General features: G+C 36.9%; 1 protein-coding gene across 1 annotated transcript in view; it reads left to right on the forward strand.

Annotated features, from left to right (window-relative positions):
- The first annotated feature begins 683 nt into the window (after positions 1 to 683).
- The window catches only part of LOC139124045 (uncharacterized), a 33,676-nt gene continuing 17,688 nt past the window's right edge, over positions 684 to 16,671 (forward strand). The window contains exon 1 of the mRNA XM_070690174.1: positions 684 to 1,084. Coding sequence (XP_070546275.1) covers positions 725 to 1,084 — 360 coding nt within the window. The 5' untranslated portion in view covers positions 684 to 724. The remainder of the gene's footprint in view (positions 1,085 to 16,671) is intronic.

Consider the following 16,671-nt stretch of genomic DNA (forward strand, 5'->3'; position numbering starts at 1 on the left):
TCTCAAGACGCTAGATTTTAGTCACTGCAGTTTTCGTTTGCAGCACAACAACCTTCGTCAGCAGAATAACCCGACCTCAATGTCGTGACCTTTGGGACACGTGACAATATAATCGGGTCATAGACTTTTGGTAATTTATACCTTCTACTGTCTCTATTAAGGGATGGCTGGTGAACACTGATATATATCGCCTCCCTTGACACCCCTTTCGAATTATCGGGGATCCCTATCAAGAATTTCTACATTTTCCTTAATAGAGACAGTGAAAGGTATAAATTACCAAAAGTCTATGACCAGAGTTTGATGTCACGTTTCCGAAAGGTCACGACACTGAGATCGGGTTATTCTGCTGACGAAGTTGTAGTGCTGCAACCGAAAATTTCAGTGACTAAAATCTAGCGTCTTCAGATCAAAAGTTCAATTGACAGTAATTGGCTACAAACACAGATGAATTTCCATGAAAAAAAAACCACACGAACAGTATGCATTAGTTTGAAGATTCGGGAGAAGAACATTTCTCTGAGTTTTTAATATATGATGAGAAGATGTAGTCTATAAGCTCCATAAGTAAAGCGTTGTCTAATACAACATAAATCCTTTTTTAGATTTCTCATTCTTTAAGGAAGACAGATTAAAGGACTAGCTAAATTTTATGCTAACTCTTTATACAGGTACCATGGATGATTATCGTTTGTCGTTCTTACCTCCAATTGGTATATCACCTATGGAATCAAGAATAACATACCAAACAGAGCCGCATGGTCGCATAAAGCCATTCACGGAGTTCATTTTTATCCCAACATTCTTCACGAATCCCAGCAGGAAGTGCTTTATAACAAATGCGGATGGTTCAGTCGTTTGCTGGTTGTTTCATCATGACTTCATGTGGGCAGCCAAGCCTCATGAACCGTCTACTTTTGTGTTTTTCTTGCCGAGTATCTTCCAGATTTCTGCCATAACCGACATGATTGCCGTACACTCGGAGTCCAGTGAAAAGTATTATCTAGAAACTTTCCATGTATTATACAATCGTGATCATGGAGAAGTATTTATCCCAGTGCAAAATGCCTATCATATTCCACAGGTAAGCTGTTCTTTCAATTTTCTTGTGTCATTGTAACAATTATGCTATGAAATTTAAAACATCTACGGTTTCACTACGTGTAAACATACAGCTTCGTATAATTTGTTAATGGATGGGTAGGATTCAACAAATGACGCAATTAAATGGCAAGACTTAGACACAAACTCGGACGCTTATTTAAAGGAATCTGGATCAGTCGTCGGCAGTAGTATGCAGAGTACCAGTTCTGAGATTATAGTGAGAATACCGTCCCTCTCTAGGCTTCCATGTCGCCCAGGGCGGCTCCCAATACAGATTTGATGAAGTCTACTACCAAATGGAGAGGGGTGTGGGAGCCTTTAAGCCGCCGTTCTCAATCCCTGGTTCGCGCATTAGTGGGTGCTCCACCCTGATAGTATTGTTTTCATTTTTTGCGCCAATCGCCGCTATATTAGTAGATTTACAAAAACAAACATTTCACGTCAAACGTTGATGAGCGCGCCGGAATACATGCATTTTGGCATGAGGTGTTTTCACCGTACGTGGTGCGTTTAAGTTACAGATTTCACTGATTCCAGCAGTGTGACACTTGGCGCAGGATATTCGGACAATGTCCGCAATCTACAAAATTACCACTTCAAGTCAAATGTACGATTATGCGAAAAAACACGATCTGCATCGCTCAAATCTCTCAAATTCATGAACTAATATGTTTTTTTATTAAATTTGGAAACATCGATAACGAAATAACATAAAACGAATATTTTCTGAAGATTGCACCGTGATCTCGACGTACTCAACCAGCCAACGTAAAACTTTTATGAGGCCAAGATGAAGGTTAGAAGTCAGAAAACAAGCCCGGATTATCGTGTATTACACCAATTTGGGTTGGGGGACTTCGTTTGCATGGGAACCAAAAAAGGACAAAAATCAGATGCATTCCCTAAACTCGGGCAGGAAATCTCGTAAATTTCTAAGACGTAGTGAAATTTGACCGATACGCAGATCGGAACTGCATCGTGTCGGTTATCGTCATGATATCGATGGCACTCGCACACATGGATACGTCGTATGCTCTAGTTTAGTGATGATAGAACAAAACAGAGGAAGTCAAATGAACATTTGGTTTATTAGTAGACTCATGGAGGTACAAACGACACTCCATGGGAAATTATACATGGATACCATACCTCTTCACATTTCTGTGCCGGGGTGTGAACATTCCTTGATTTGTTATTCTGAAGTTTAGCATCATTCGTTGGCAATGGCAACTCGACTGTACGACTACGACTCTGTCGGAAGTATTGGCACATCTGGACTGGACACACGCTTGGCGTGATTGGCCATATTTGGCCAGAAAACAGCATCTGATGCACAGGCGTTCTATTGACTGGGTAGTTTGTAAAAGTGTAGTTTATGCTACGTTCCGATGTTCGGTTCCGTACCCTTACGGAACAGAACATCGGAAAGTAGCATGAACTACACTGTGATATGATTCAAACCGATGGCGTAGTCGTCACAAGAAGAAAATCGATATGCAATTTCTCGTGATTCCCCTCGTCCGATCGTTACATCTAAATTTTCCCAGCGTACCGTACACATTTTCCATCGTTTGACATAGGGTACAAGCCACAAAACCAAACTAAACGGACCTTTTCAGGGCCAACAAAATTTCCAAAAAGAGAGTACTCGATAAATACATTTTCTTCTTCATGGTTACTAAGATTTAGTCGACTTGACTGTAGTCTGATCATGTCTTTTACCCCAGCATTGCAGCGGGTAGGTACAAAAGCCGGAGAAGTGCCAAGAAACTATTGCCAACACCTTTCGACACTGGAAATCTTGACACATATTTTATTTATTTATTGTCACGGTTAGCAGATAAGGCGAACGCAAACAAACTTTAGGTACACATCCGCTGAGTCGTGTCTTACTTTGCACAGGCTTTGATTGAGAGTGATATTCAAATCCCCATCGGCGTCCGCATGGTCGACGTTCTCACTGGCCACGCACAGTTAACTCACCAAAATTGTCCCAAAAACTTATCGTTTGAAAAATATGGAGTCGTTATGCATTGATCAGGTATTTACCGTGCTGTAGGTTACCGTGCTGTAGAGCATTCCCATTTCATAAATTTTCATTAAAAACACGCAAAAAATCGCAATCTCTGGAGCTGTCAGTTCAATTTACTCGTACAGCGTGTCTTTGCATAATAAGCGTCCTTTCATGTAATCAGGTATTTATAACCAATGGGCTTCTTTAATTTACCTATTGTTACATGAGAGAAAACGAACAAAAGGTGAACTCAGCAGTTCCGTGTAAAACGAAATTTATTACGAAAATAAAACTAATCGCCAAGTCAAGGGATAGAATACAAACTAGTATAAAACCAGCATGGCAGTAGAGGTCTTGAAAAGTCTTGAAATTAATACTGCTGGAGTTTCCAAAGACTTGAAGTAAAATACGCAAGAGACACGATCCCAAAATGTCTGACTGCAAGCTGTGTCGGCCTCTATTTATACTCATGTGCTTATATGAGAGCATATAGGAACAGTCTAGAACTTTTATTGACATGCTTATAACTGTTCTAAAATTATCTCTCTTCACACAACTAATTAACTTTTCAGAACATTCCAAACATGATTTATTGAATTGAAGGTTGTGAGGTCATAGAGGACAGTGACCTTGAGATTGTTCTAGACTAATAAAACACAGGTCATGAGTGTGGGGAAAATGACCTATATAACACACCCCCTCCTCACAAAAGAACATTTTTCAAAGAAAAAGCTTTCTTTTATAAATGTGATATTAAAGAGTGAACAACAATAACTCTAAATACGAGAAAGACAGTCTGCAGTTAAATTGGCTCTGCTCTTGATATGTCTAATGTCAAGGTTATACTCCTGTAACATTAAACTCCATCTTACAATTTCTGATTTTTGCCTTTTAATTCTGCAGAAAAACAAGAGGCTTGTGGTCAATATAAACTACTATTGGCTGATTTGAAGAAGTAGCATAAACTTCAAAACGCTGTAAAGCTAATATCAAAGATAAACACTCTTTTTAAATTTAGAGTAATTTCTCTGGGATTTGTTAAATTTGCGAGAAAAGTAGCAAGCAGGATGATCTATCCCGTGAGTATTCTCTTGTAATTTGGTATTGGAAAACTCGAAATGGCACTGAATTTGGCATAAAGTATGCATGGCATACTCCTGTTACTTTTAGTGAGTTCAATAAAGTCATTGTTCAGTAAATATTGGAACAAGTGTTCATGGATCGGTTCTTTAACCTGTTTTTGTTGCGACGAATGGAAGTGTCCCAACTTTGTAGACTCAAGATTCTCAAGGATTTCTGAATTCTGAAGCTTGACCGAGACGAGCTTTGAATTTAGAGTATTTTCATTCAAGTCAGTTTCACTATCGCTACTTTAATAACATCAAAATATGGCTTAAGCATATTTATGTGGCATAACTGTTTTTATTTTCGCCTGTCAGGTGTCATTATGATGTGATTTAAGTCGCTTAATTTCTTATCATTTAGATATGGCCAAAAGTAACGAGGATAGAGTGGTTTGTCAGGAACCGGAAGTTGAACAAGAACTTTTTGACCTGGTTCAAACTTCCGTTTTGCAGTGTTTTCATCGTATTTGATTTCCGTTGACTGCTGAGATAACTAAAGGATTTCTCTGGCTAATTTACATGCCTTAGAGAGTTTTGTACGAAAATCTAACACATATTTTAAAATATTCAGACAATCATTATCATCAGATAGAAATTTCTCCTTAAAGAGCTTAGGTGGGCCATGTCCAAATACTAGCTCAAATGAGCTAAAACCAAGAGACTCTTGAATTGACTCTCTAACAGCAAAGAGCAGGAAATGAATTCCTTCATCCCACTGCTTCTCTGTGTCAAAACAGTTGGTCCTAATCATATTTTTCAAGGTTTGATGAAATCGCTCGAGAGTACCCTGACTTTCTGGGTGATAGGTGGACGATCTTAACTGTTTAATGCCAAGCTGATCAATTAACTGTTGAAAAATTTCAGACATAAAATTGGAGCCTTGATATGACTGGACACATTTAGGGAGGCCAAATAAAGTGAAACATTTGACTTAAGCTCTTACTATAGTCTTTGCCTTTATATTTCTCAGTGGTAAGGCTTCTGGGAATCGAGTAGATGTAAACATTATTGTCAACATGTACTCATTTCCTGATCTTGTTTTGGTAGGGGCCCAACACAGTCTATGAGTACCCTACTAAATAGTTCTTGAAATGCAGGAATTGGCTGTAAAGGAGCCTTAGGAATGGTTTGATTTGGCTTTCCTACCATTTGACATGTGTGACAAGTTTTACAAAAAATGTGCTACATCCTGCCGGAGATTAGGTCAAAAAAAGTAACTGAGAATTTTATGATAAGTTTTCCTGACTCCTAAATGACCATCCCAGGTGGTGTCATTGACCAGGTGCAGTATTTCAGCACGATAGGGCTTTGGGACAACAATTCGATGTTTTATAACCCAATCGTCATCAACCAAGATATCTAGAGGTCTCCATTTACGCATGAGAATACCAGCTTTTGTATTGTAACACACAGGGCTATCTGAAGTTTCACCTTCGACATCAGCCCTATCAAACAAACATAAAATATCTGGGTCTTTGTGTTGTTCTGCAATGAGACTTCATCTGGAAAATGTCTGTCCTTGGTCAGCAGAAGTTTTACTGGAAGTTTCAAATCCACAAGAAATAACAGAATGATCCCTATCAAACACCTGACTAAGAAAGGTGTCATTTAAATCAACATCTGTGACATCATTAGCTCACGTGTTTACACGTGGGCGAATGTCATAGCAATGTCTGTCTGTCTGTCCGTGTGTGTGTATGTTAGTGTGTGTCTGTCTGTCTGTCTGTCTGTCTGTCTGTCTGTCTGTTTGTTTACACGATAACTCAAAAACTCCTGAACAGATTCAAGTCAGATTTGGTACACAGGTACCATATGCTACTTGCAAGAACTGATTAGATTTTGGTTAGTGTGGCTTGCATATTAAGAAAGTTATGCAATATCATTTTTTCCCATACACAATGGTTTCCCTATGGAGACGGTAATGACAGAGTCGACATATGTCAAGAAATACTGCACAAAATTTCATGAATCTTTCCATAGACGACGATCTCAGAACATTATGATGATGCTATGGCTGTCATGTCAATTATCTGCTCATTAGCATATTTAATGAACTTTGTTATTAGAGAGATAATTCTGAAATTCCTGCACCAAACTTGATGATACATGCAAGAAATGTTGATCTGATACATATCTAATTATACTTAGAAGCATTGGGCAGTGTCAATTTAATAAATAGCTCATTTGCATATTTTACGAAGTTGATAATTAGTCATATAACTCTTATATAACTGCACCAAATTTGATGAATTCTGCTGCAGATACTGATCTGACTGATATCTAACTGTGGTGTAAAGCACTAAGTAGTGTCACGTTAATTAAGGGTTCATTTGCTTTTCTAATAAACTTTGTAATAAGGTATATAACTCTGAAATTACGGCACCAAAGTCTGTGAAATCTGGTACATATATTGATCTGATAAATATCTAATTGTACTGACAAGCTTTTGGCAGTGTCATGTTAACCAATCGCTCATTTGCATATTGTATGAAGTTTTGTTATAGTCATATAACTCCGAAATAACTGGACCAAATGTGATGAAATCTGTTGCAGAGACTGATCCAACAGATAGCTAATTGTGGTGTAAATTATTAGTTGTGTGGGAGTTAAGTAAGGGTTCATTTGCATATTTAATGAACTTTGTAATTAGTGATATTACTCCAAAATTTCAGCATTACATTTGATGAAACTTGCTACAGATATTGATCTGATAAATATTTAATTGTACTGAGAAGCATTGGGCTTGTCAAGTTAATAATTAGCTCATTTACATATTATTAAATAAAGTTTTGTAATTAGTGATTTAACTCTGAGAGTACTGTGCGAAAGTTGATGAAACCTGCTACATATAATGATATAACAGATATCTGATTGTTCTTATTACACGCCTCACACGGGTGTCGATTATATTGGTATGAATTTGGTTTATTGACAGGAATATTGAAAAACATAATACAATAAATCCTCGTCAGAGATAGTTACTCTGGCAGTAGACCGTATACACGTCTAGTCTTATCAGAAGTCTGTCTTCCACTCCGCGTCGTTTGCTCTGTCAGAATAAACAATGTCTGTCTTTGTTCTTGTGTTTTGGTTAGTGATTATCCTGAGGTCTGCAAATGTTGCGTAACATGTCCTTGCTCGTTGATTTGTACCCTTTAATACGAGACAGGTCAAAGGTACAATTGTTTTACACAACCTCATAACAGTCAAAAAGTGTGCAGTAATTCATATCATACTGTATTATTTCATGCGTCCAGTAGTGTCTGATAAATGTCAATACATGTCGAGTCATCAGCAGTCAATTTCAATGCCTGATAACTAAGTTTGTAATTTTGTCAAACTCAAAGTCATCCATTCAGGGGTCACATTAGTAGGTCAAGTTGAGTAAATGCTAAAATTTTCTAGTCTGTTTACTGACTATTAATGAATCTGTTGTGAAACACGTGAGCACATTCAGTTCATATCTGGTTTTTTAGAATATTTTGATTCTCAGAAGTTTTCTTTGACATGGCTCGAGTAACAGCATATGAAGGGTATAAACCAGGAATTTCTTCCTCGATTGGCAGCGGAAAATCTAACGCATATTTTAAAATATTCAGACAATCATTATCATCAGATAGAAATTTCTCCTTAAAGAGCTTAGGTGGGCCATGTCCAAATACTAGCTCAAATGAGCTAAAACCAAGAGACTCTTGAATTGACTCTCTAACAGCAAAGAGCAGGAAATGAATTCCTTCATCCCACTGCTTCTCTGTGTCAAAACAGTAGGTCCTAATCATATTTTTCAAGGTTTGATGAAATCGCTCAAGAGCACCCTAACTTTCTTGGTGATAGGCGGATGACCTATACTGTTTAATGCCTAGCTGATCCATTACTTGTTGAAAATTGCAGACATAAAATTGGAGCCTTGATCGGACTTGATACATTTAGGGAGGCCAAATAAAGTGAAAAATTTGACTAAGCTCTCACTATAGTCTTTGCCTTTATATTTCTCAGTGGTATGGCTTCTGGGACCCGAGTAGTTTTACACATAATTGTCAACATGAACTCATTTCTTGATCTTGTTTTTGGTAGGGGCCCAACACAGTCTATGAGTACCCTACTAAATGGTTCTTGAGATGCAGGAATTGGCTGTAAAGGAGCCTTAGGAATGGTTTGATTTGGCTTTCCTACCATTTGACATGTGTGACAAGTTTTACAAAAAATGTGCTACATCCTGCCGGAGATTAGGTCAAAAAAAGTAACTGAGAATTTTATGATAAGTTTTCCTGACTCCTAAATGACCATCCCAGGTGGTGTCATTGACCAGGTGCAGTATTTCAGCACGATAGGGCTTTGGGACAACAATTCGATGTTTTATAACCCAATCGTCATCAACCAAGATATCTAGAGGTCTCCATTTACGCATGAGAATACCAGCTTTTGTATTGTAACACACAGGGCTATCTGAAGTTTCACCTTCGACATCAGCCCTATCAAACAAACATAAAATATCTGGGTCTTTGTGTTGTTCTGCAATGAGACTTCATCTGGAAAATGTCTGTCCTTGGTCAGCAGAAGTTTTACTGGAAGTTTCAAATCCACAAGAAATAACAGAATGATCCCTATCAAACACCTGACTAAGAAAGGTGTCATTAAATCAACATCTGTGACATCATTAGCTCACGTGTTTACACGTGGGCGAATGTCATAGCGATGTCTGTCTGTCTGTCCGTGTGTGTGTATGTTAGTGTGTGTCTGTCTGTCTGTCTGTCTGTCTGTCTGTCTGTCTTGTTTGTTTACACGATAACTCAAAAACTCCTGAACAGATTCAAGTCAGATTTGGTACACAGGTACCATATGCTACTTGCAAGAACTGATTAGATTTTGTTAGTGTGGCTTGCATATTAAGAAAGTTATGCAATATCATTTTTTCCATACAATGGTTTCCCTATGGAGACGGTAATGACAGAGTCGACATATGTCAAGAAATACTGCACAAAATTTCATGAATCTTTCCATAGACGACGATCTCAGAACATTATGATGATGCTATGGCTGTCATGTCAATTATCTGCTCATTAGCATATTTAATGAACTTTGTTATTAGAGAGATAATTCTGAAATTCCTGCACCAAACTTGATGATACATGCAAGAAATGTTGATCTGATACATATCTAATTATACTTAGAAGCATTGGGCAGTGTCAATTTAATAAATAGCTCATTTGCATATTTTACGAAGTTTGATAATTAGTCATATAACTCTTATATAACTGCACCAAATTTGATGAATTCTGCTGCAGATACTGATCTGACTGATATCTAACTGTGGTGTAAAGCACTAAGTAGTGTCACGTTAATTAAGGGTTCATTTGCTTTTCTAATAAACTTTGTAATAAGGTATATAACTCTGAAATTACGGCACCAAAGTCTGTGAAATCTGGTACATATATTGATCTGATAAATATCTAATTGTACTGACAAGCTTTTGGCAGTGTCAAGTTAACAAATCGCTCATTTGCATATTGTATGAAGTTTTGTTATTAGTCATATAACTCCGAAATAACTGGACCAAATGTGATGAAATCTGTTGCAAATACTGATCCAACAGATAGCTAATTGTGGTGTAAAGCATTAAGTTGTGTGGAGTTAAGTAAGGGTTATTTGCATATTTAATGAACTTTGTAATTAGTGATATTACTCCAAAATTTCAGCATTACATTTGATGAAACTTGCTACAGATATTGATCTGATAAATATTTAATTGTACTGAGAAGCATTGGGCTTGTCAAGTTAATAATTAGCTCATTTACATATTATTAAATAAAGTTTTGTAATTAGTGATTTAACTCTGAGAGTACTGTGCGAAAGTTGATGAAACCTGCTACATATAATGATATAACAGATATCTGATTGTTCTTATTACACGCCTCACACGGGTGTCGATTATATTGGTATGAATTTGGTTTATTGACAGGAATATTGAAAAACATAATACAAAAAATCCTCGTCAGAGATAGTTACTCTGGCAGTAGACCGTATACACGTCTAGTCTTATCAGAAGTCTGTCTTCCACTCCGCGTCGTTTGCTCTGTCAGAATAAACAATGTCTGTCTTTGTTCTTGTGTTTTGGTTAGTGATTATCCTGAGGTCTGCAAATGTTGCATAACATGTCCTTGCTCGTTGATTTGTACCCTTTATACGAGACAGGTCAAAGGTACAATTGTTTTACACAACCTCATAACAGTCAAAAAGTGTGCAGTAATTCATATCATACTGTATTATTTCATGCGTCCAGTAGTGTCTGATAAATGTCAATACATGTCAAGTCATCAGCAGTTCATTTCAGTTCCTGATAACTAAGTTTGTAATTTTGTCAAACTCAAAGTCATCCATTCAGGGGTCACATTAGTAGGTCAAGTTGAGTAAATGCTAAAATTTTCTAGTCTGTTTACTGACTATTAATGAATCTGTTGTGAAACACGTGAGCACATTCAGTTCATATCTGGTTTTTCAGAATATTTTGATTCTCAGAAGTTTTCTTTGACATGGCTCGAGTAACAGCATATGAAGGGTATAAACCAGGAATTTCTTCCTCGATTGGCAGCGGAAAATCTAACGCATATTTTAAAATATTCAGACAATCATTATCATCAGATAGAAATTTCTCCTTAAAGAGCTTAGGTGGGCCATGTCCAAATACTAGCTCAAATGAGCTAAAACCAAGAGACTCTTGAATTGACTCTCTAACAGCAAAGAGCAGGAAATGAATTCCTTCATCCCACTGCTTCTCTGTGTCAAAACAGTAGGTCCTAATCATATTTTTCAAGGTTGATGAAATCGCTCAAGAGCACCCTAACTTTCTTGGTGATAGGCGGATGACCTATACTGTTTAATGCCTAGCTGATCCATTACTTGTTGAAAATTGCAGACATAAAATTGGAGCCTTGATCGGACTTGATACATTTAGGGAGGCCAAATAAAGTGAAAAATTTGACTAAGCTCTCACTATAGTCTTTGCCTTTATATTTCTCAGTGGTATGGCTTCTGGGACCCGAGTAGTTTTACACATAATTGTCAACATGAACTCATTTCTTGATCTTGTTTTTGGTAGGGGCCCAACACAGTCTATGAGTACCCTACTAAATGGTTCTGAGATGCAGGAATTGGCTGTAAAGGAGCCTTAGGAATGGTTTGATTTGGCTTTCCTACCATTTGACATGTGTGACAAGTTTTACAAAAAATGTGCTACATCCTGCCGGAGATTAGGTCAAAAAAAGTAACTGAGAATTTTATGATAAGTTTTCCTGACTCCTAAATGACCATCCCAGGTGGTGTCATTGACCAGGTGCAGTATTTCAGCACGATAGGGCTTTGGACAACAATTCGATGTTTTATAACCCAATCGTCATCAACCAAGATATCTAGAGGTCTCCATTTACGCATGAGAATACCAGCTTTTGTATTGTAACACACAGGGCTATCTGAAGTTTCACCTTCGACATCAGCCCTATCAAACAAACATAAAATATCTGGGTCTTTGTGTTGTTCTGCAATGAGACTTCATCTGGAAAATGTCTGTCCTTGGTCAGCAGAAGTTTTACTGGAAGTTTCAAATCCACAAGAAATAACAGAATGATCCCTATCAAACACCTGACTAAGAAAGTGTCATTTAAATCAACATCTGTGACATCATTAGCTCACGTGTTTACACGTGGGCGAATGTCATAGCGATGTCTGTCTGTCTGTCCGTGTGTGTGTATGTTAGTGTGTGTCTGTCTGTCTGTCTGTCTGTCTGTCTGTCTGTCTGTTTGTTTACACGATAACTCAAAAACACCTGAACAGATTCAAGTCAGATTTGGTACACAGGTACCATATGCTACTTGCAAGAACTGATTAGATTTTGGTTAGTGTGGCTTGCATATTAAGAAAGTTATGCAATATCATTTTTTCCCATACAATGGTTTCCCTATGGAGACGGTAATGACAGAGTCGACATATGTCAAGAAATACTGCACAAAATTTCATGAATCTTTCCATAGACGACGATCTCAGAACATTATGATGATGCTATGGCTGTCATGTCAATTATCTGCTCATTAGCATATTTAATGAACTTTGTTATTAGAGAGATAATTCTGAAATTCCTGCACCAAACTTGATGATACATGCAAGAAATGTTGATCTGATACATATCTAATTATACTTAGAAGCATTGGGCAGTGTCAATTTAATAAATAGCTCATTTGCATATTTTACGAAGTTTGATAATTAGTCATATAACTCTTATATACTGCACCAAATTTGATGAATTCTGCTGCAGATACTGATCTGACTGATATCTAACTGTGGTGTAAAGCACTAAGTAGTGTCACGTTAATTAAGGGTTCATTTGCTTTTCTAATAAACTTTGTAATAAGGTATATAACTCTAAAATTACGGCACCAAAGTCTGTGAAATCTGGTACATATATTGATCTGATAAATATCTAATTGTACTGACAAGCTTTTGGCAGTGTCAAGTTAACCAATCGCTCATTTGCATATTGTATGAAGTTTTGTAATTAGTCATATAACTCCGAAATAACTGGACCAAATGTGATGAAATCTGCTGCAGATACTGATCCGACAGATAGCTAATTGTGGTGTAAATCATTTAGTTGTGTGGAGTTAAGTAAGGGTTTATTTGCATATTTAATGAACTTTGTAATTAGTGATATTACTCCAAAATTTCAGCATTACATTTGATGAAACTTGCTACAGATATTGATCTGATAAATATTTAATTGTACTGAGAAGCATTGGGCTTGTCAAGTTAATAATTAGCTCATTTACATATTATTAAATAAAGTTTTGTAATTAGTGATTTAACTCTGAGAGTACTGTGCGAAAGTTGATGAAACCTGCTACATATAATGATATAACAGATATCTGATTGTTCTTATTACACGCCTCACACGGGTGTCGATTATATTGGTATGAATTTGGTTTATTGACAGGAATATTGAAAAACATAATACAATAAATCCTCGTCAGAGATAGTTACTCTGGCAGTAGACTGTATACACGTCTAGTCTTATCAGAAGTCTGTCTTCCACTCCGCATCGTTTGCTCTGTCAGAATAAACAATGTCTGTCTTTGTTCTTGTGTTTTGGTTAGTGATTATCCTGAGGTCTGCAAATGTTGCATAACATGTCCTTGCTCGCTGATTTGTACCCTTTAATACGAGACAGGTCAAAGGTACAATTGTTTTACACAACCTCATAACAGTCAAAAAAGTGTGCAGTAATTCATATCATACTGTATTATTTCATGCGTCCAGTAGTGTCTGATAAATGTCAATACATGTCAAGTCATCAGCAGTTCATTTCAGTTCTGATAACTAAGTTTGTAATTTTGTCAAACTCAAAGTCATCCATTCAGGGGTCACATTAGTAGGTCAAGTTGAGTAAATGCTAAAATTTTCTAGTCTGTTTACTGACTATTAATGAATCTGTTGTGAAACACGTGAGCACATTCAGTTCACATCTGGTTTTTCAGAATATTTTGATTCTCAGAAGTTTTCTTTGACATGGCTCGAGTAACAGCATATGAAGGGTATAAACCAGGATTTCTTCCTCGATTGGCAGCGGAAAATCTAACGCATATTTTAAAATATTCAGACAATCATTATCATCAGATAGAAATTTCTCCTTAAAGAGCTTAGGTGGGCCATGTCCAAATACTAGCTCAAATGAGCTAAAACCAAGAGACTCTTGAATTGACTCTCTAACAGCAAAGAGCAGGAAATGAATTCCTTCATCCCACTGCTTCTCTGTGTCAAAACAGTAGGTCCTAATCATATTTTTCAAGGTTTGATGAAATCGCTCAAGAGCACCCTAACTTTCTTGGTGATAGGCGGATGACCTATACTGTTTAATGCCTAGCTGATCCATTACTTGTTGAAAATTGCAGACATAAAATTGGAGCCTTGATCGGACTTGATACATTTAGGGAGGCCAAATAAAGTGAAAAATTTGACTAAGCTCTCACTATAGTCTTTGCCTTTATATTTCTCAGTGGTATGGCTTCTGGGACCCGAGTAGTTTTACACATAATTGTCAACATGAACTCATTTCTTGATCTTGTTTTTGTAGGGGCCCAACACAGTCTATGAGTACCCTACTAAATGGTTCTTGAGATGCAGGAATTGGCTGTAAAGGAGCTTAGGAATGGTTTGATTTGGCTTTCCTACCATTTGACATGTGTGACAAGTTTTACAAAAAATGTGCTACATCCTGCCGGAGATTAGGTCAAAAAAAGTAACTGAGAATTTTATGATAAGTTTTCCTGACTCCTAAATGACCATCCCAGGTGGTGTCATTGACCAGGTGCAGTATTTCAGCACGATAGGGCTTTGGGACAACAATTCGATGTTTTATAACCCAATCGTCATCAACCAAGATATCTAGAGGTCTCCATTTACGCATGAGAATACCAGCTTTTGTATTGTAACACACAGGGCTATCTGAAGTTTCACCTTCGACATCAGCCCTATCAAACAAACATAAAATATCTGGGTCTTTGTGTTGTTCTGCAATGAGACTTCATCTGGAAAATGTCTGTCCTTGGTCAGCAGAAGTTTTACTGGAAGTTTCAAATCCACAAGAAATAACAGAATGATCCCTATCAAACACCTGACTAAGAAAGGTGTCATTTAAATCAACATCTGTGACATCATTAGCTCACGTGTTTACACGTGGGCGAATGTCATAGCAATGTCTGTCTGTCTGTCCGTGTGTGTGTATGTTAGTGTGTGTCTGTCTGTCTGTCTGTCTGTCTGTCTGTCTGTCTGTTTGTTTACACGATAACTCAAAAACTCCTGAACAGATTCAAGTCAGATTTGGTACACAGGTACCATATGCTACTTGCAAGAACTGATTAGATTTGGTTAGTGTGGCTTGCATATTAAGAAAGTTATGCAATATCATTTTTTCCCATACAATGGTTTCCCTATGGAGACGGTAATGACAGAGTCGACATATGTCAAGAAATACTGCACAAAATTTCATGAATCTTTCCATAGACGACGATCTCAGAACATTATGATGATGCTATGGCTGTCATGTCAATTATCTGCTCATTAGCATATTTAATGAACTTTGTTATTAGAGAGATAATTCTGAAATTCCTGCACCAAACTTGATGATACATGCAAGAAATGTTGATCTGATACATATCTAATTATACTTAGAAGCATTGGGCAGTGTCAATTTAATAAATAGCTCATTTGCATATTTTACGAAGTTTGATAATTAGTCATATAACTCTTATATAACTGCACCAAATTTGATGAATTCTGCTGCAGATACTGATCTGACTGATATCTAACTGTGGTGTAAAGCACTAAGTAGTGTCACGTTAATTAAGGGTTCATTTGCTTTTCTAATAAACTTTGTAATAAGGTATATAACTCTGAAATTACGGCACCAAAGTCTGTGAAATCTGGTACATATATTGATCTGATAAATATCTAATTGTACTGACAAGCTTTTGGCAGTGTCATGTTAACCAATCGCTCATTTGCATATTGTATGAAGTTTTGTTATTAGTCATATAACTCCGAAATAACTGGACCAAATGTGATGAAATCTGTTGCAGAGACTGATCCAACAGATAGCTAATTGTGGTGTAAATTATTAGTTGTGTGGAGTTAAGTAAGGGTTTATTTGCATATTTAATGAACTTTGTAATTAGTGATATTACTCCAAAATTTCAGCATTACATTTGATGAAACTTGCTACAGATATTGCTCTGATAAATATTTAGTTGTACTGAGAGGCATTGGGCTTGTCAAGTTAATAATTAGCTCATTTACATATTATTAAATAAAGTTTTGTAATTAGTGATTTAACTCTGAGAGTACTGTGCGAAAGTTGATGAAACCTGCTACATATAATGATATAACAGATATCTGATTGTTCTTATACACGCCTCATACGGGTGTCGATTATATTGGTATGAATTTGGTTAATTGCAGGAATATTGAAAAAACATAATACAAAAAAATCCTCGTCAGAGATAGTTACTCTGGCAGTAGACTGTATACACGTCTAGTCTTATCAGAAGTCTGTCTTCCACTCCGCGTCGTTTGCTCTGTCAGAATAAACAATGTCTGTCTTTGTTCTTGTGTTTTGGTTAGTGATTATCCTGAGGTCTGCAAATGTTGCATAACATGTCCTTGCTCGCTGATTTGTACCCTTTAATACGAGACAGGTCAAAGGTACAATTGTTTTACACAACCTCATAACAGTCAAAAAGTGTGCAGTAATTCATATCATACTGTATTATTTCATGCGTCCAGTAGTGTCTGATAAATGTCAATACATGTCAAGTCATCAGCAGTTCATTTCAGTTCCTGATAACTAAGTTTGTAATTTTGTCAAACTCAAAGTCATCCATTCAGGGG

The sequence above is a fragment of the Ptychodera flava genome, assembly GCF_041260155.1.
Source record: "Ptychodera flava strain L36383 chromosome 23 unlocalized genomic scaffold, AS_Pfla_20210202 Scaffold_23__1_contigs__length_28996876_pilon, whole genome shotgun sequence".
NCBI lineage: Eukaryota > Metazoa > Hemichordata > Enteropneusta > Ptychoderidae > Ptychodera > Ptychodera flava.